The 20975-nt window shown below is 29.8% G+C and overlaps 1 protein-coding gene across 2 annotated transcripts in view; it reads left to right on the forward strand.

Annotated features, from left to right (window-relative positions):
- The window catches only part of LOC122271459 (uncharacterized), a 120235-nt gene extending 100014 nt beyond the window's left edge, over window positions 1–20221 (forward strand). The window contains exons 1-3 of one of the 2 annotated variants that reach the window (XM_043052786.3): window positions 4357–4427; window positions 13452–13529; window positions 15278–20221. In XM_043052786.3, the coding sequence (XP_042908720.2) occupies window positions 4386–4427; window positions 13452–13529; window positions 15278–19675 (4518 nt within the window). In that variant the 5' untranslated portion in view covers window positions 4357–4385 and the 3' untranslated portion in view covers window positions 19676–20221. Of the gene's footprint in view, window positions 1–4356; window positions 4428–13408; window positions 13530–15277 lie in introns of those variants that run through there. The other variant, XM_087160871.1, reaches the window with a different exon arrangement.
- Window positions 20222–20975: the final 754 nt, after the last annotated feature.

Consider the following 20975-nt stretch of genomic DNA (forward strand, 5'->3'; position numbering starts at 1 on the left):
ATACCTAAATATAACTTACGTGTTACTTTCAGAGACAATTATAATTGTCAAAAGTGTATCTATCGGTGACGAAATTTTTCGTGACCTGTATTCCAAAATTGCCTATCTTTGTTAACCATTAATTTTTTATAAATAAATGCTAAACTAAATCTGAAATTAATAGATAAAAATTAGTTTTTAGTACAAAGTATTAGTGGTAGTATATGTGTATTAGAATTACATACCTGCCAACTCTTCCGGATTCTCCGGAAGATTTTATTTTCATATTTAAAGTGGTAGTAAGAATATACTATTTTTTCTTTTATAAACTTAATTTTTAGATGATTTTGATCACCACTATTCTTACAAAAATTAAACACATATATTAATATGCGTTACTATCATGATTGTCAACTTAAGTTTTCTCAAATACAACGTATTTGTTTGCTTAAAATTGAAGTTTTAATTCCATTTTAATACCACTGGAAAAAATGAAAATGGGAAGGATTAAAAGTTGGCAGGTATGGTATTAGTGGTGATTAACACTAATGATACCAACACTTAATAGATACCTATTCTACCATAGGGGGACAAATGACCCGAAATTTATGTTTCCTACTTAAATTTATGAAACATGGATGTTAGAAAGGAAATAAAAATTTATTATAATTAAACAAAATAGTATATTGACAATTTCTATTACAAACGCAAAAAATAAGAATTTTTGTATTCATTTTTTATTCATCGCATTTTTTACATATAAGTGTGTCCATCGTACATTTTCCGCAAACATATTTTTTACATTTAGAGCAAATTTTGTTGGTTTTATTTTCTTTACAGTATCCTATTTGACACCTCTTGCGCTGATTAGCATCTGTAGTAGACTTAGGCAACGATCGTTTCGTATTTGTTTTTTCTTTTGGTTGTCCACTGGCTTCTCGAAAATCGGTGGCAAGAATAATGAAAATCCATAACTACCAATTGTTTTTAACGGAGGCAATTTTTATATTGAATTGCTTCTTTGCCGTAATAAATAGCTCCTCCCCCTTTTCCTGATTATACTGCCAGATAGCCCGGAGAACTCGGATTTCCCAAACACCAAAGAGATGCTATCATCAAAAGTCCAGATAGAACGTTTTAGAGGAGGACGCTTGGACATTCAGTGCTATCGTTGCCAAAAATTTGGCCACACACAAAAGAACTGCCAGTCTGATCCAGCCTGCATGAAATGTGCGGGTGATCATCTCACATACAAATGTACTAAACCAAGAAGCCTGCCTGCTACCTGCGTAAACTGCAGAGGAGAACATCCTGCCTGTTTTACAGGCTGTGATGCGAGACCACGCCGAAAGCCACAACAAAAGAACAGAGAGCACAGGACTGCTACCCATACTGCCACCAGATTTCTTCATATCTTCCGAGAGATGCAAGAACTTCTTAAAAACGAGGAGCTGGTTCAGCTTCTTCGTTCCCTATTACCAGAAAACAAGCCTTAGTGACACCACTACAATCCACCAGGCCCACTACTCCTACCAGACAACTTCAACATCTTTTCGAAAGACATTATTTTAGGCGCCCACGGGCACTATCTTAGATGAAGCAGTGAAGTGTCCGCTTCGCGGACAGGTACTGCGTAAACAACTTTAGTTCAAGTTCAAGTTCCGTGATAAATTTCCTAACAGCGAATTGTTATTGTTGAGAATAGATTAACTCCTCCCGAATATTATCTATTATTGAAATAGTTCTTCTACCAGTATTTTCCCTTTTCCGTCCCGCTTTCAGGCCTGCTACAATACGATAAGCAATATGTATCGATAAGCTTATAAAACAAGAAATGTTCTCAGGGTCAAATGACTCGATGTGGTAGACAACGGTATACGACATGTATTACTCAACATAAACAAAGCAAAAAAAATATAAAAATAGTATAAGAACTGTAGATTAATTTTGTAATAAAAAGTCATTAAGTCAAATTTGCAGAAGTAATAAGATGATACGTGTATTTTCAAAGCAGAAGTTCAAAATGGGTCATTTGACCCGTTATGGTATTATTAGTGTTAAAAAAAACTTCTGAAAGAATTTTTATCTAAGATTATCATCAATGGTAGATTTCCAGCTTATCAACAATTTCAAAAATCCATGAAAATTTTTTTTACCACTTTTAATTTGAGTTTGCTTTTGTTGATGACTTCAGCTTGATGATCATATGCCAATTTCAGAAAAGTTATAAAAAGTTAAATTATGTATAGTTCCTTTCGAAGTTTGTAGTATTAATAATACATATTTTATGAAAATAAAAGTAAGTTTTTACTATTTTATAATACCTAATGGGTGATATAGTTACAATAAATAGTTCTTATATCAGTTTCAATTCCAAAAATGTTTTAATTTACCTTTACTGTTTTAATTTACATAAATGGCTCATTAAGAGTTTAAAAAATAATAAAATTAATACTGATTATGTTGCGCACATTAGCACATGCATTTCAACACTGAAGCTACTCCCACTATAAAAGTATTACATAATACTGAATACATTTTTACGATAACATTTAAACGTTTAGTGGTCAGTCGATCCACAGTTCTTATATAGATTTATTTTCTTAATATATTAACACATAATGGTGTTCAAAAATTGATTAAATTTTCGACCATTTTCTTATTTTCGCTACCACTAAAACATTTCAACAACATTAAAGGAGCTAGTGTACTAACTATAATGGTTAGTGTGTTTTTAACATTACTTTTACCTACTCTATTATCAGATATTATATATAATTTTCTATTGTTTATTTATCGAGTTAATCAAATCGCTAAAACTCATAAATATTATATGAAAAATAATACAGTAAAAAGTAGTACTTGTTATTGCTTTAAATATTAAAGAATAATCGCAAGCTAAAAATTGAAATTTGAGTATTTATCATGATTTAACATTTACTTACTATTATAAAGAGTTTTAAATTCATTTACTTCATACAGTACTTACAATAATTTACTTGAAACATTCTTAAATTAGTTTCATTTTGATTTCACCTGCTTTTTTTATGTGTGGCAAAAGATAAAATAATAAGTTTTAAGAATTGTCCACATTAACCCTGGAATCCCAACGATGACTGGTTGATATGAATTCGGCTACCGGCTAGCAACCACCGCAGTTCCCTCGCAAAATATTCTCTGTGGTAGACGGTTCCTTGGCTAGAATTCCATTGCAGTTAGGCTAACAGTGGGAGGTTTTCCTCACCATTTAATGCAAATGCTGTTTAGTTACATCAAAAAGTTCTCCGTATAGGCTAGTTTGCCCTAATGCGTGATCCAGGAGTTCCTTTATTTTCTGGGTAGGATTCAAATTACAAGGCTATGAAGTTGAACACTGATAGTCGGTAACTAAGATTTGGGTCGACTATTCAACGCCGGTTATAACCCTACAATGTGGTGCTAGTGAAGACAAAAACAACTATTTTTTTTATTAAAATGATTATTTAAAAACTACACAGACGAATTCGCTTATTTTTAATTCAAAACTAACATAAACGTTCACATTTTAATGAAAAACATACAAGACATTTTCAGAATTATGATTATTATACTTTTTAGGAAAAAAAATATTTAGAAACGGTCCACATGATCCCCATTTGCCCTATATTAAAAATAATATTTATATTTAGAATATAAATCTCATAAATACAAATATAAAATATATAAACATAAGGAACGATAGCACAAATTTAAATTACTTAAATAGAATTATCAATCATATTGACACAACTTTAAGTAATATAAATACAAATATAAATTAATGTAATTTAAATTTATATTATATAAATACAAATAGTAATTTTATTAACACAAATTTAAATTACATAAATTTTAAATAACTCTATTTCTAAAAACAATGATTTCAATTTCTTTAATAGGAAAAAATAAACCATTTCAACTTTTTATAGTTTTCTTGCGTTCGATAAGTAATTAATTTACAAATTTGAAAAATTCATTACTTAGATATCGATAATTTTCAGTTTCTCGTCTCTTACTTCAAAAATGTATTTTTATTTATTAAACCTGGAAGTAACTTTTTTTATTGAATGAAATAGAAACTTTGACATAGAATCATGCCATCAAAAATTGCGAGTGAAAGGAAGTCCAATACTTTTACGAGTCTGGTGGCAAACGACGCGGCAAAAATATCATTGCCCACCCTTTATTTGCATTAAAGTGAATGGAAGTCAAAGAATAACGGTTGCACTTCACTGATGCCAACCCGCATTCTAAATATTTTAAATAACGCAGACGAGGACAAAAGGATATCGTCTGTGGAAAAAAAAGTAAATTCATAAATCTAAAATACTATATAAGCTTCACGGACTTAGTTCGATTTATCATTTGAGTCTTTTTACCTCTGAAAAATGGAATATCTAAGCTACTTCTTAAGGATTATGACAACTACGGTAAGTTATGGAAAAATATTAGAAAACGTGATTAATATATGTTTTTTCTTAGATTGAGCTTACGAAATAAGAAATTGTTGATTAATATATAGATAATTCATTTTTTTTTTACCAATTATCAAATATATAACCATAAAAGCTATGTAATAATTATTATTATAAAAAATAAATATTAATCCCATTAAGTACTAAAGTACCCCTCTTGGGAACATGTTCGTCTTTCAAAGAGATTAAGTATAGCAACATGTTTATTTTTATCTTAGCGTTTATTTCGTAAAATTTAAGCGTTTATTTCTACTATAGTATATTATCAATATAAATATTCAAGCATAAATCTGAAATCAATTCATTACGAATTTTTGAACTAAACCAGGGTTCCCACGACGTGGAAAAGATAAATAAGAAGTTGCTAAGATTTTTCAAGACAAATGAAAAGTACTTAAATTTATCTTTCATTTGTAAATTAAGAAATTATTCTCGAGTTATTTTTTGTACCCTTATATATTCTAACAGAAGTAAAATTTTATTAATAGCTTGTAACATCAAGATATACCTCATTTTTGCTACCACTTTCAAAATTTTTCCAGACCAAGGGTACCCTGTAAACGTGGTTGCTAATGTTGCACAATTATTCTTGATAAAATTTACTGAAGATTAAAAGTGACCACACCTAGGAAAAGTTTGAAATATGACAGAAAAAGATTGAGGCACCATATTGTTTTTGCTTATTTCCATCTACCTAAATATACATGTAAATTATAGGAAGTTTAAAACTACATATTAAAGCTTACCAACCTAATACTTTAATGCCGGTACTTCAAGGTACCACTTAAACTTCCCCCGGACTAGAAAATTTTTTAAAGTGATAGCAAATGTGAGGTATATCTAGATCTTTTAAGCTATCAATAAATATTTAACCCTTTCGCGCCGACTGTCACAAATACGTGCCAGTATAAAACCGTATCAATCAGGGTAAAAAGATAAAACTGGTAATCAAAGTAATTCTTTAGCAGTTTATTTGTGGGCGGAGTTATAATTGTTTGATTTATTTAATTCACCATTACTTTGTTCAAAATAAAACTATTCAGATATACTTTGAACTAACGTTGATTATATGTATGATTAAACTAACAATAATTAAAGTAAAAGAAAAGTTAATCTGTCAAATTAGCAACGACTACATTTAAGTTACCGTTTTTTATTTAATTACATCCTGATTCTGATTTTGTACGAATGCTTTTCTGAATCACCCGTTCCCAAGGGGCTAGGGAAATATATCTGAATGTAAAAAGTAATGCAGGAAAAATTTCGTAATTTATGAGTAAAAGATAAATTTAGGCATTTCTCTGCAGATTTTGCAAAATTTTATCGACCACTCATTCCTTTCCTGGTTGCAGATTTTTTTTTCTTGCTTTTGAATCTGGGCCGCGAAGCGTCCCCTAACCTATTCATCGTGCATGTTACGACCTTTAAACCTTTACACACTACTCATACCTTTACGATATTATTAAAAGTCACCACTTAAATTTTTATAATTTTTTTATATGTATTTTTCCATTAGCCACCGAATTATTCTATTTAACATTTAGTTTATATGGTTTAGTATAAACAGCAAATTAAAAAGTGCTTAAAGAGCAAAAGTTTAACCCTTTCGCGCCGACTGTCACAAATACGTGACAGCATGAAACCGTATCAACCAGGGTAAAAAGATAAAGCTGGTAATCAAAGTAATTCTTTAGCACAGTTTATTTGTGGGCGGAGTTATAATTGTTTGATTTATTTTATTCACCGTTACTTTGTTTAAAATAAAACTATTTAGTTATACTTTGAATTAACATTGATTATATGTATGATTAAACTAACAATAATTAAGATAAAAGCAAAGTAAGTCTGTCAAATTAGAAACGACTACATTTAAGTTACCGTTTTTTATTTAATTACATCCTGATTCTGATTTTGTACGAATGCTTTTCTGAATCACCCGTCCCCAGGGGGTTAAGACTAAAATCGCTGTCCTCTGAATCTTGGTTACATGCAGCTGTTTGAAATATATGGAACAGAAGGGTAAAGATTCTTTTTTTTATTACCTTCCATCTGACTTTCATTAAAATCGGTTCAATAATGTTTGACATATTATGTTTACGACATTAATATTTGAATTTAGAAAAAAAGTTGGCTTTGCTATAAACTGAAATTTTTAAAAAGTGGTAGGCAAGATATCATAACAGCTGGAGCAAACTTGCTTCTGTAGCTACAACTTCAATTTAAAATAAAATTACGACGAACAATTTCAGTACTATTTACATACATACTTAAGTATTTATGCTTGTGGTAATGACGAATGCATAATTTGTTTGAGAAACAGAAGTGGTTTTAAAACCACTTTTTAAACTTTTGTATGGATTAGATAAATTTCAAAAAAGTATTTTTGCGTGATCCGCTTGCAATGCGTAAATCGAAAGTGTTATTATAATATACTTTGAACAGCTTTAGAGCAAACGTGTTAACTTTTTAATGCCCTTTGTTCCCATGAACGTTTGAAAAATAGAGCTTAAATTAATTAAATTATTTAGTGAAGAACGAAATAATTTCGTGAAATTTTTCAAACAATGCAGGACATTTCTGTTTAATACGTGGCATTGATTATTTTAAACATTGCTAAAATAATTTAAAATTTATAAATTCTAAGCGCAAAGACACTGCCATTTTTTTCATAAAGGTTTTTTTTACATCGCAACGAAATGCTGTGTTCCCACAAGGCTAGACCGGAATGAAATTATGTGAAAGCTAAAATAAATCCGTTACAATTGTAGGTTCACCGTAATAATCGACGTGGTAACAAATTTTATTACATTTACATACCTGCCAACTTTTACGCATTTGGCGAACAATTTTATTTCTATATTTAAAGTGGTAGTAAAATGCATGCTTTCAATACATTTCTTGCATTTATAAACCTAATTTATAATCTTTTTAACCACCACTATTTTTAAAAAAATTAAGTATATATAGTAATATTTAATAGTGTAATGGTAATCTGCATAAGCTGTTTAAAAATTCAACGTATTTAAATTCCAATTTCCTACCACTGGGGAAAATCACTCTCGAAAGGCTTAAAAGTTGGCAGGTATGCATTTATATAACCTGACCTTGACAGTAAGAAAAATATTTGAATTTTAGTGCTTGTTAAATAAGAAATCTTTTTCCTTGGTTTGTTTTCTAACAATTAATCCCTTTGTCACAGAATTTTTATGAAGCATAATTTTTATGGAACGTAATTCTTTTCATTACTTTGAAGTAATTCAAGTCAAAATAATGTATTTAAATTTTTAATAATTTTTGGTCATGAAATAGGGATATATAGATGAAGATAGGGACACATTCATCACTTGTCAAATATAAACTGCCGACTTACTTTTAAACTATAATTTTTCAAATTTGTATTTATTTAGATCTAAGATAAACAGTCATTCATCAATGAAATTACTTTAAAATTAATTAGAGATAAATTTTTGAATATGAATGAAAAAAATTCAAACTACTTTTTTGGATTTTATATTTTCATACAGCCATAATTCCGATTATCTTACACAAATTTTAGTAACTATTAAACTATTTTTTATTAACTAAGAATAATAATTTTATTACTTGTAATTAGAGCATCAGAAAAAAGTATATAAAACGTACACAGCTGCCTCATCTGCCTCTTAAGGTAAAATAATTTTAGCGGTTGCTGGGGGAGGGGTACATTAATAGTCTAGTTGACTATCCCCGAAATATCCTTGAATCATTTAACTATTTGACGCAGATAGGATTTTCTAATTATAGGAAACAGTCTAATAGTTACGAAGAAAATTCCGTTAGATTATCGAATTTGTATTTGTACTTAAGTATAAAATTCAAAAGAAATCATTTCAATTTTTTTTCTCCATCCATATTCAAGTTTTTATCAATTTTTCACAATTGTAAACCCTTTAACGGGCCCTTTATTTCTAGCAAAGGTAAATTAAAGCATTTTTGGAATTGAAATTATTTTAAGAACGGTAATTGATACATAAAAAAAAAACTCATTTAGTTTATAAAAATGCCATTTTTTTGGTGGTAAATGTTTTTAACATGACCTATTAGGAACTTACTGACTTTTATTTTTCTTTATTTATAAAATAAATGCCTTAAATGCTACAAACTTCAAAAGGAATTATGTATTTATAACTTTTATACGTGTTTTAAAAGTGACAAATGGTTACCAATTTTATTCAAACTCACTTCAAGAAAGCTGAAGTTATTGAAAAATGGAAACTTAAATTAAAAGTGGTAAAACGTGGGGGTAAGTATACTTACCACGGCCTGCAAAAGGGTTAAATTTGTGATTTTGTAAATTAAAGAAATTTCAGTGAAGAATATCTGTTTCTCTTAAATCTAAATAATTGCAAATAAGCGCAAATTAAAAAAAAAAATATTGTTTAGAACCTTTGACGCAGAAAAAGACGCCGGTGTTTCATGATGTATTTTATAACCATAAACTATTGAAATGCGAAATGTAATATTCTTCACTAATTTTGTCCTAAATTAATTCAAAATAATGAAAGAAATATGAAAAATATGTTTAATAAAAATTCTGCACTAAAGGGTTAAAGTCGAGGTGAGGTGCAAGCAATTTTCCTGAAAAATTTCTCATTTAGATTCAATATCGTGTGATATGATCATTTGTATTTATAAGTCATGGTAATCAAAATCATTTTGCTCAAATTTATTGCACTATAGCTGAAATGTTAAACCATAAATTACAATTTTTATGAAGTAAAAATTGAAATGTACGATTAGTTGAAAAGCGTGAAGAGACAACCTTAAACTCAATACCAAATTAAAAGTGAAAGAAGCCGCTAATTTAATACATTTTTTTAGGAATATACAATTCATTCCGCTATTGTGATTTAGAACCACGAGCAAAAAATTTATTCATAATTTTACACAAGAACCAATGGCCTATTATATTCGCCGAATTCAGATGATAGCTGTCATCCATCCAAGCGAACAACTTTATTCTTTTCAAAGACGATATATATTTTACAAAACAGTGAAATCATAAAGAAATTTTTTTCGAAACTATTTAAATTCCTTTTTTTTAAATCTTTTCATACCAGTGGAATATTTTTAACAGTTTGAGTTACAATTCTTATTTAACCTATTAATTACCAATCAACTATTTGCTGCTATACTGTCCAATTTGCTTACATTGAGTATAATTCGCTTAACTTTTATTAACACGTTGAACACCACGCTAATTTTACAAGACTTGCCCATCTGGCCACAATTAATAACTTCAAACTAAATTAAATTTAGTTCGAAGTTATTAACCGTGGCCAGATGGGCAAGTCATGTAAAATTAGCGTAGCGATTTGCAAATATTAGATGCATATCTGCCAACTCTTCCGGAAGATTTTATTTTGATATTTAAAGTGGTAGTAAATATATACTATTTTTTCTTTTATAAACTTAATTTTTAAATGAGTTTGATCACCACTATTCTTACAAAAACGAAGCACATATATTAATATGCGTTACTATTATGGTTGTCAACTTAAGATTTTTCAAATGCAACGTATTTGTTTGCTTAAAATTGAAGTTTTAATTCCATTTTACTACCACTGGGAAAAATGATAATGGAAGGGATTAAAAGTTGGCAGGTATGAGATGGATTTTGCTATTTTTTTCGAATGTTTATCATGACATATCATCATCCAATTTTATCTGGACGCCTTAAGCCGTTAGCGGCCCTTTTCCGTCATGAATATCTGACAGATGTGGTGAATGATATAAGCCTACGAATTGTTTAAAAATAGTGGTGGATAAAAATCTACTAAATTGAATTTATTAAACCAAGAATCATAATAATTAAGTAAATTTTGAATAAATTTTCTGCAATTCCATAAAAAGTGTAAATTTTATAGTTCAATTTCACGTTATACGCTGTCAGCCAGATGTTTTTCACGGCCTATGTGAAAGGTCAGTTTCAGTCACCGGTGGTTCTAAATGGTAATTCCAGTGTCAGCCACCGATGGCTGACGCAGAGCGCAACGTGTTACAAATGTATTTATCTTATTACTATTCAGAACCATCCAGAGATGCCAACTTGCTAAGCTCTGTAAAAAAATATTTTCTAGTGGTAACCAATTTAAATTCTATTTAGTTTAGTATTTTTTACATTAAGTAATTTTCCAGTACGTAAAGAAAAAATACAACTTCTTAGCAGTTGCATTTAATTCACATTATTATACTTTTAACTTAGACTTAATTCCTTCATTGGCTTTGAAAAAAAACTCAGTTAAGGCAGGTGCCGTATGGAAGATACCTTGAAATCTACCTTAACATTAAGACAGTTGCATTAAGTTTAATTACATTACATTAAGCAGTTTAAGTAATTAACACGTGATTATCCTTATTCTCTAAGGTTTACTAATTAATTCGCTACCAATTTATTAAAACTAATGCAGAAATCGGATCAGTTGAAAATCCTGACATAACTTTTTAAAAATTGAGCATTATGCGAAATATTTCTTCAAGTGGTATCGAAAGAAAGTGATATATTTTTAAACAAATAGAACTTTTTTCAACACTTTCGGGTGAACTTCAGAGCCTGATTTTTGGATGCCATTGGCGAGTAAAACTTTAACTGGAAGAAACTCAATTAATCTTTATTTATTTAATAAGTCAGTTGCAACTACCACCATGAATTTTATTGTAAATTATTCAAATAAAAAAAAGATGAATTTAATAACATTTTCGAACATATAAAACTGAGCAAATTAGGCTTAGAAGCGTTGCTAATTTTATTATTGCTTATAGATTATTCGTTGCACACATCTGCCAACTGAGCGTTTAACCTTTAATATATTTTATTAAATTATTCATTTCTAGTAGTGGAAGAGAATCTTTTATTAACTCTAATTTATTAAAATATTATCAGGGACGCCAAATACTCCGCTTTCCTCAAATCTTCAATAAATTGGTAGCGAATTAAATAGTAAAACTTGTAGAATATGGACAATTACGCTCTCTCCTTATAAGTGTCATCCCGAGATTGCTGCAATGAAATTGTATTTGATATGATACTTTAAAAATTTGATATGTAGTGGTGGAAATATTACTAAACATGAAAAATACTAAACTAAAAAAAATTTATCCTATTTCGTTATAACTAGAAAATAATTTTGTGTTTGAAAATAATTGGAAAAATAATGGAGCAATTATCTTTTCCTTCACTGCGAAAAATATTTTCTGAAACTATACTACGGAAATTACGTAGTAGGATAGTACTGTTTGCTAAATCAAGGGTTTCCAATGAATGCACTGCGGTGTGAATTTAGGAGTGCCCATATAAAGTATCTGGGACTTCAAATGTAATTTTAACCTTTTAATTGTAATCTGTTGCTTTTAAAAAAGGAAGAAGTTTCAAGATAAAATTGACATCAGTTGACATTGAGTGTTGGATATATTTAAGGTACTAAAGAACGAATTTACTTAGGAGCAAATATCGTTTAAAACAGAATATCGAAAAAAATGTGAGTACCTACATCAACCTCAATTCCATGATTTGAAAATTTACGTAAAGAGCAGTAAGCTCATCGGTCGCACTAAACGAACTCACAAAAAACATTTCAGTGTGGATGGTTATTTCACTAAATTTATATTTCCTCTTATATAATTATTGCTTATAGTTTCATAAATATTTAACCATTTCTTATTATTTAATATTGAAGTACGTTTTGGATTTTAGATTTAAATGGTAAGCTGTGATTATTTTTAATCTGTATTGAACTGAACTATTACAATTTAAAGCCAATTGCATAATTTTAACTACGAACCTAGATAGAGAGCATCCTAACGGAAAACGTTGTATTTTACTTTTGACATTTTTTACATTTGATTGGCATAGAAAGGGTGACCAAAGAATCGATTTTTAAATTTAGCAGAAATATTAGTATGCCAAACTTGCTTCCTTAAAGATTAACTAGAAGCATGTAAAAATATTAGCATTTTTCAGCTTTTACTGTAAGCCTTGTTTTAGACTTTCTTTCACTCTAGTCCAGTCAAAAAAAATTATGTTAAATACTTTATCATCAGACCAAACTTCACTTCTAAAGTGTTAATTAAAATATATAAAAGCCTGCGCAAATAAACCTTGTTTCAGTGATGGTCATAAAATCTAAAATAAACTTTGAAAAGGTGAGCTTTTCCTCAGTTTGAGGACGTTTTCTACTCTTGATTTTCGAATGATGATTCATCCTCGAATTCACAATTTTCTAATTTCGAAAAATCGAAAATTTATTTACAAACTTTGAGATTGCTTAATAAATATACGTCACGTGACATGCGATGCTTTTGAGCTTTATAACTATTTTCATTAAAAGTACAAAAAAGTTTCAGAGCATAATATTCAACATAAGAGAATATTTTTGATAGATTTAAGTCAAATAGAACGGATCGTCTATGAAGGTTAGAGGAGCAGATGACTTTAGTCTAATCTTTTATTAAATCAAATAAAAAGGCAAAACTACCCAACTTTTCATTAATGAGAAAGGAATACCAAAACACTCTACCTTTTATAAAACGGAAAAAAATTTTCAAAATAAAGTATTTCTCATGAAAGATGAAAAGTAAATTTAATCTTAAAAATGCGTGCATATATTGAAGAAACACTGATGAAAACACTAAGGAAAAAATTGCTTTAAATTTTAAAATACTTAAGGTTTTTCATACAATTTTTGTAAAATCTATTTTCTACACCGATTTCATGCTTTTATAATTTTACATAACATTGGAATTGCATTCTAAGAAATGGAACATGTCAATTGATCAAGTTTTTTTTTCAAAATAAAACCAAGCTATTTTATTTTAGTGTGACACTTTTTTTTCTTTCCTTTCCCTGTAGTCTTCATACAAGTAATTTTTAGGCACCTTAATCCAACATCAAGAAAAAGACAAATAATGTTTTTTTAAAATTTGTATACTTTTATATTTCAGGTATTTATTTGTTGGACTCTATTAACCCTTGCAGATGGACAAATATTATTAAACAGTCAATTTGGATCGAAAATCAACGTAAGTTGTTATCATTTTAAAAAAAAAAAATGTTTTTTAAATATTGCCATTTTATAAAAAAAAACACAGTCACAAACAGTCGCAAACTTTTTAGACGGAATTTACAGCAATATTTATGTATTAAAGCCAATTAAAACAAAATAGTTTGTAAAAAATTTATATATTAAAAAAAGTTCACATGCTAAAAAAATTCATATGCTTATTATAATTTTTTTCTTCTAGTTGTAGCAAACTTTTAAATTCGATATTTGATTCTTATTCGTATCACAACAGCACATTAGTTAAAGAAAAACCTAATTATAAATTGTCTAATAGTTATGATACATTGTTCTATACCGATAATAAGTAATATTCTAACACTGATTAAAATTTTATACGAAAATACTAAATATATTTTTATCTGCTTTTTAGTTTATTATTTTGATTCCTTGTTATGATGCGCATTTTAATATTTCTATTTAGAAAAGAAATGCAAAATTTTAAACATGAGAAAGTTTTATCTCACAATTGAATTTAAAAATAGATAAAAAATAACGAAACTTTCCGAGAAAGTATATTTGCTAAACCGTATATGTGCTACGTATATGTGCTAAAACACGACGAAATAAATAAATAGTTTTTAATATGAAAATCTATCTAGTATATTCTGAAAAAAGGCTAATCAAAGTTAACTATTTTAACATGTAAACATCCAACAACAAACAACATTTACTTTAGTGTTGATTACACTACCCACTTTTCTGAGAGAATAAACAAATCACACAGTGAGTTTTCAAAATTGAGAAATATGCTTCGCAAAAAGCCCAATAGTTTACCGTTATGATTTATACTTGAAATTGATTTACAAGTGTGGTCACTACTTGGAAGATGATGAAACAAATGTTTTTTTCTAGTTTTTATCCATTAACACGTTGAATGCCACGCTAATTTTACATGGCTTGCCCGTCTGACCAAACAGTAAATAACGACAAACTAAATTTGCAGATATAAGACATATTTTGTTAGTTTTTTAAAAGGTTTAGCATGATATGTCAAAAAAGTGGTGAATTGCATTAGTGTACGAATTGTTTAAAAATAGTGGTGCTTAAAATCTACTAAATTGAATTATTAAACCAAGAATCACAATTAATAAACTACCACTTGAAAATATTTATTCGCTATCCGAAGCAAGGTGGCATCTCTGTGTAGATAAATAAAACTATTTTTGTGTGTTCTATATTGCGTTAATTTCTTCACCGTTTTAGTAACAATAATAATATTAAAAAAATTAAAATTTACTCGAATTATGTGTTTCTAATAATCTTTGTTTCGACGGTCACCGGTGACACCCGTGGCATTCAACGTGTCAAAATATGTTTGTGGATTAAAGAAAATGTTCAAAGATTACCTTATTTATAATGCTATACCAAAATTAAATCAAGATCGACATCTATTTATCCATCTATATATATATATATATATATATATATATATATATATATATATATATATATATATATATATATATATATATATATATATATATATATATATATATATATATATATATATATACTAACTATCACAAAGCAAAGTGAAAACTAAATATTTCTTTCTACAAATTTAAAATTTCAGAGTGAAAATTTCTTATGGCATCAAAGGGTTAGTGCAAAGAGCTCAGAGTGATAAAATATAATCCTAACCATTATTTTACGAAGATTTTTTTTTTACTTTCTGTTGTTTGAATTTAATTTATATTTTTCTTTCAGAGAAATCAGCACGAAGCTAAGCTGATTCCAGTAAGCGATTCAGACACAGGAGGATTGCAACAAGCAGCTCTTTTTGAACCTTTTCAGGAAATATATACGGTAAAAAACGGAGCTGGTGATACCCAACAAGTTCATTATGCAGTGGACGATTACGGTTTGAGGGCTAACTTTCATTCAAACACATTGCGTTTTGATCCTTCTTCATCATCCGTACGTTTTGGTGAAAGATTAAAGTCAAAAGAGCAAGATGCATTTGTGCCCGAATCAATACATAATGCTCCTCAAACTTCTTTCCTTCCTAAAAATTCCCCAAGTGCAATATTTAATATGCCTGAAAATGCCTTTTTTCCACCAGAGTTTCCTAGCGCACTATATAATACTCCTCGAAACTCTTTCTTAACTCCTCTTGTTTTTAAAGAATCTCAACGTGATAATAAAATGCCTATATATCCACCATCCACTAAGCAACAAGACTTGAGCTATGCTACTGCAAATGATGCTAAAGTTCAGGGAAATGAACCATCTACATTTACTGAGCCCATATCTAAATCTTCTTTCGTTAATCCGGCATTGGTGAATGAAACTGTAGATCTGGTTGCTACACAGGTGATGAGAGACGAGAAACAAGAAAATAAAGACAGTGCTGAACGCATCCCAAATGAACAAAGGAATGTTGATTCTCTTAAATCCTCTCCAAGAATACAGATTGTGAAATCACCTAGGCTGCAGGCAATCAATTTTTCTTATCCACCAATCAGAGAATCAGCCTTTATCCCGACTGAAAAAATTGAATTGCTGCGAACACCAGTCACTAAAGATAAACAGAAGTTTTCATCTCTCTCTAATTTGCCTCTTTTCAAACCGCAAGGTCAATTATTTGATGCTTCAAAACCAAAAACAGCGTATTCCATAAGGCAACAAAACAAAGCATACGTTGGAAAAGAAGAACCTAAATCTCTACCACAAACTACATCTTTTAATTCTTTTAATTTGCCTCTTTTAAAACCTCAAGCACCAAAGTTTGATGTTTCAAAACCAAAAGCACTCTTTCCTATAACTCAGCAAAGCAAAGCTTTTGTTGGTAAAGAAGAACCTAAATCTCAACCACAAACTACATCTTTTAATTCTGTTAATTTGCCCCTTTTAAAATCTCCAGCACCAAAGTTTAATGTTTCAAAACCAAAACCGTATTTTCCCATAGTTCAGCAAACCAAAGCTTTTGTTGGTAAAGGAGAACCTAAATCTCAACCACAAAGTACAACTTTTAATTCTGTTAATTTGTCTCTTTTAATACCTCAAGCACCAAAGTTTGATGTTTCAAAACCAAAATCATATTTTCCCGTAGCTCAGCAAATTAAAGCTTTTGTTGGTAAAGAAGAACCTAAATCTCTACCTCAAACTACAACTTTTAATCCTGTTAATTTACCCCTTTTAAAACCTCAGGCACCAAAGTTTGATGTTTCAAAGCCAAAAGCTGTTTATCCTCAACAAAACCAAGCGTATGTTGGTAAAGATGAACCTAAATCTCCATTACCAGTGACAACTTTTGATTCTTCTAACAAAGCTATAAATAGTACAAATCAAACAATGGTTGAGTTTCCAATGGAAATGCAAAAAGTAAGTGATCATTTAATGTACAAAAATACTTACACATTAAGAAAATTTGCAGTTCCAGATAAAGCTACCGATTTTTCTCAAAATATTCTCAAAAGCAATAATTTTCCATCAATAATATCTTCTCCCCTATCTACAGTATTTGATACTTCGAGTAAAAATGGTCAGTATTACCATTACGTCATGAATTTGGGACAAAATGGTCAAAGCAAACCACACTCTAGGACAAGAATATATTCTACAGGTAATGGATTATTAGAAATTCTTAATAAAACTGGTATTCCTTATTATAAAAATCCAAATATCCAATATGAAGCAGGAACTGTAACATCAAAACCTCAGAATGATTATGAAAATTTTAAAACTGATATTAATGATTCAAAGCATTTAAAGAATGAAGCTACTGAACTAGAAGCAAATAGTGCATTTTCGGATGTTGTGTTTGATGAATTGGATTCTAAATCGTCCTCTCTCAAACCTGAAAACAGTTCGTTGAACGTAGGAAATGAGCTTCAACGCATGGAAGAAGACGTTAAAAACCAATTGACATTCATAACTAACACCAATGAACCTCAGGAAACTCTAACCATCTCCTTGAATGACCCAGAAGAAGAATTTCTGCTTAATACTTCCTCACAAGAGTCAGTATCAACACCCTCCGCTTTCCTTGTAGATGTTTTTGACCTCAATAAAGATACTTTCCCTTTCCCAAACTTAACCCAAGATGTTTTTGAAGTTGTTCACAAAGATTCGGAGGAAGAAAATGAAGAGGATCTTTCTGCATTTAAAGTTACAATTCCAGAGTCTCCTTTATATTTGTTTGAAGATTTCCCAACAGCCAGTAAAAGTAATCTTTTTAATGATAACATAAAAGAATTATCAAATGAGTATGTAACTTCTTTAGAAGAATTCAATCCAGCTCCTGAAATTACCGTTGTTAATTTTTCGACTGAATCAACAACATCTATTGACACAAGCACAAAAGTTGACGCGACAACCATTACTGGATCACCCATTTCGACCAGCCTCACATCAACTATTTCATCTCACTTAGAAGAAATTCCAACCACTGAAGGGGCAGAAAATATCGTTAATGACCCATCAGATGCAACTTCCTTGATTACTGATTTCACCACATTAGCTAGCAAGACTGCACCTACTACATTAAAACCTATTGATATAACTGAAAAAGACATATTTGAATTCACGTCAAAGCTTAATACCCAATCATCCTTTGCTGTCACTAATCCAACAGCATCTTCAATTAGCTCAGAAACTGAAGCATCTACCATTACGTTATCCTCTGCAGAATCTATTACATTTGAACCTACTGTTGCTACTGGTTACGAAAACGATGTTACAACTTCCAAAGCGAGCGAATCCATGGAAAAACCTATGTTAGAACTAGTAATTCAAAACAATGGAATTAGTGATTTAGTTTCTAAATTGCATAATATGCCAATGATAATCAGAGTGCTAAATACTGAGAGAAACATGTCCTTCCCAGTGGAATTAGTTTCAAGTGGAGAAACCGATCATGGACTCTTCAAATCGGATGAATCTTTATTTGATAATGTGACTAACAGTTCAACGACTAATGAAATAACTGAAAATCAAGAGAAAATACTTACAGAGTTAGAAAGTGAAATTCAAAGTCAAGAGAATAGCTCTTCGTCTAACAGTAACGAGAATCAAACACAAGACATAGAACCTGTAAGCGCCGATTTTACAACTAGCACTATACCACCTCAGATGACTACAAAACGTGAATCAGAAGATAATATTTTTGATGAATCGAAGGAAACTGCTGAAAGAAAAATAGTTACAATCCTAAAGAAAGTTGTGAACAAATCTTCCATAGTTTCTGAAACTTTAAATAATAATAAAACTGACTCGTATCAGCCAGAATCATCAAATAAAAAGTTAACTGTCATAACTCCTTTAGTTTCAAGAGCAAAAAATAAAACTGTTGTGAAAAGAACAAAAGTCGTAAGGAGATCAAAGACCTCTAGAAAAAATGAAAGCAAACGCCGAGAGAATACGAGTTCAGAATTAAAAAATGCTGATTCCAGTAAAAGCAAGACTAAAAGTCTCAGTTCATCTGAAAGTTTCAGTTCACCTTTACAGGGTTTGCCATTTAAGTACACCTCACCACAAAGAGAAATTCCTGCAGCTTATAAGAATTTCTCACCGGAGAAAGAATACACTGCGAGTAAAGGACTTGAATTGCCAAATGAACCTATTTTTCGAGACCCAACAATTTTTATCGATCACATCCCGGCTACGTTCAACAACGATGGCCTTATTTCCGGTAAAGATATTAGAAACAACCCACTAAGATATATTTCTGACTATTCAGGTTACCTTGAGCAGACTGGCCTAAGCAAGCAAGACTCCTATTCAGAAAAAGACATTACATTGTTTCCAGCAACTCATGATGACATCAGACATTCTCAGCAGTTATTTAGAAGTTTTCAAAGTAACAATACCTCCAAGAATAACGTAGCTAAAAGTTCTGGAAAATTCGATTATGTAGATGTCCTCCCATACGATGGAATGAGCCCAGCAATTAGCAAGGGAAGTGAAATTCGTAATGCTAAAGGAACCGAGTTTGGTCCAGATGCCGTCATTATTATAGATGATTATGAAGATATGCCAGCATACCATGGAGATGATAAATATATTTTTATCGGTCAAAATGACAGAAGTATTACAAATACGAATGGGAGAGAAGTCTTTATAGATCCAAGTGGACAAAAAGTTTCTTATATAGACTTGTTATAATGCCATAGAATGACTAAATTATGAAAAGTCATCTTTTGGACAAATAAAAATTTGCTTTTCGACAACCACGAAATGACAGTAAAATTAACCAATCTGATAACTTTTACTATTTTTACAAATGATTTTTTTTCTATTAGAAAGCTTGATACTTTAATATGATTCTGAATTTTAAAAATTTAATTTAAAATAACATAAACCAAAAAGGAATAAAGAATTCATGTTTATATATACTAACATAAATCTTCGAAATAATGCCATTATTTTTTTTAAATTCTGGCAAAGTTTTTAAAATTGCTTATCATTTTAAATTTTTCATTAAGCTTTTTCTACCACCGAAATTTTTTTTTCTTCATTCAAATCGTAAAAGTCGGTAACTATGCATCACAATAAAATGCGTATTCCTTGCAGCGTACTAGTTGATTGTTCTCATATTTTGTGTTTAGAGAAGAAAGCCATCATTTCGATTCACAAGAAATGTTTGTATAATAAATGCTCTTGTATCATAATGTAAAGTACTTTTAATTAAAATACCATGTAAATATCGTTTTTCGCTGTATTTCTTGATTTAACATGTCTTTCTTAAAACGATTTCTGCAAAAACAGCAAATTAAACATAAATATATTATTTTTATGTCAACTAATTAGGAAAATATATTCGATAGATTTGAGGGGGGAAATATATATATATATATATATATATATATATATATATATATATATATATATATATATATATATATATATATATATATATATATATATATATATATATATATATATATATATATATATATATATATATAAGCTACAAGTTACACCCATTGAGTAAGTCTCCGCATAGAATTTTTTTATAGTTTTTTATATGCCACAGCTTTTAAATCACTAATATTTGGCTAAGTTTTTTTTAATTTTTTTTAAATTTCCAATGGCAGATTATAGACAGTAACAGCAGACATAAACATCTAATAAAAATAAGAACAGAAACAAAAGATGCTGCAACAGAGTCTATTAATCACAACATGTCTCTAGCTTCCCAATAGCGTTCAGTGATATAATTCCTGCCAAGTGCAGAGCAGTGGAGAAGGTGCGTGGAGTACATGTCCTCACCAGAACTGCAAAGAGTGCATACCGGGGAAGGAACGATACCAAATCTAGACAGATGTTTCCGCAGACAGTTATGACCAGTGGCCAAGCGGAATTCAGCCATCACTCTTCGTCTTGGGCCATTTCTCAAATTTAGGATGGTAAACTTCCAAGACTTAGTAGAAGTACGATCATGATACGATAGTTCTTCATGAGC

This window comes from Parasteatoda tepidariorum, chromosome 4 (genome assembly GCF_982258835.1).
Source record: "Parasteatoda tepidariorum strain Cologne lab strain chromosome 4, Ptep-v5.0, whole genome shotgun sequence".
In the NCBI taxonomy this organism is placed as follows: Eukaryota; Metazoa; Arthropoda; class Arachnida; order Araneae; family Theridiidae; genus Parasteatoda; species Parasteatoda tepidariorum.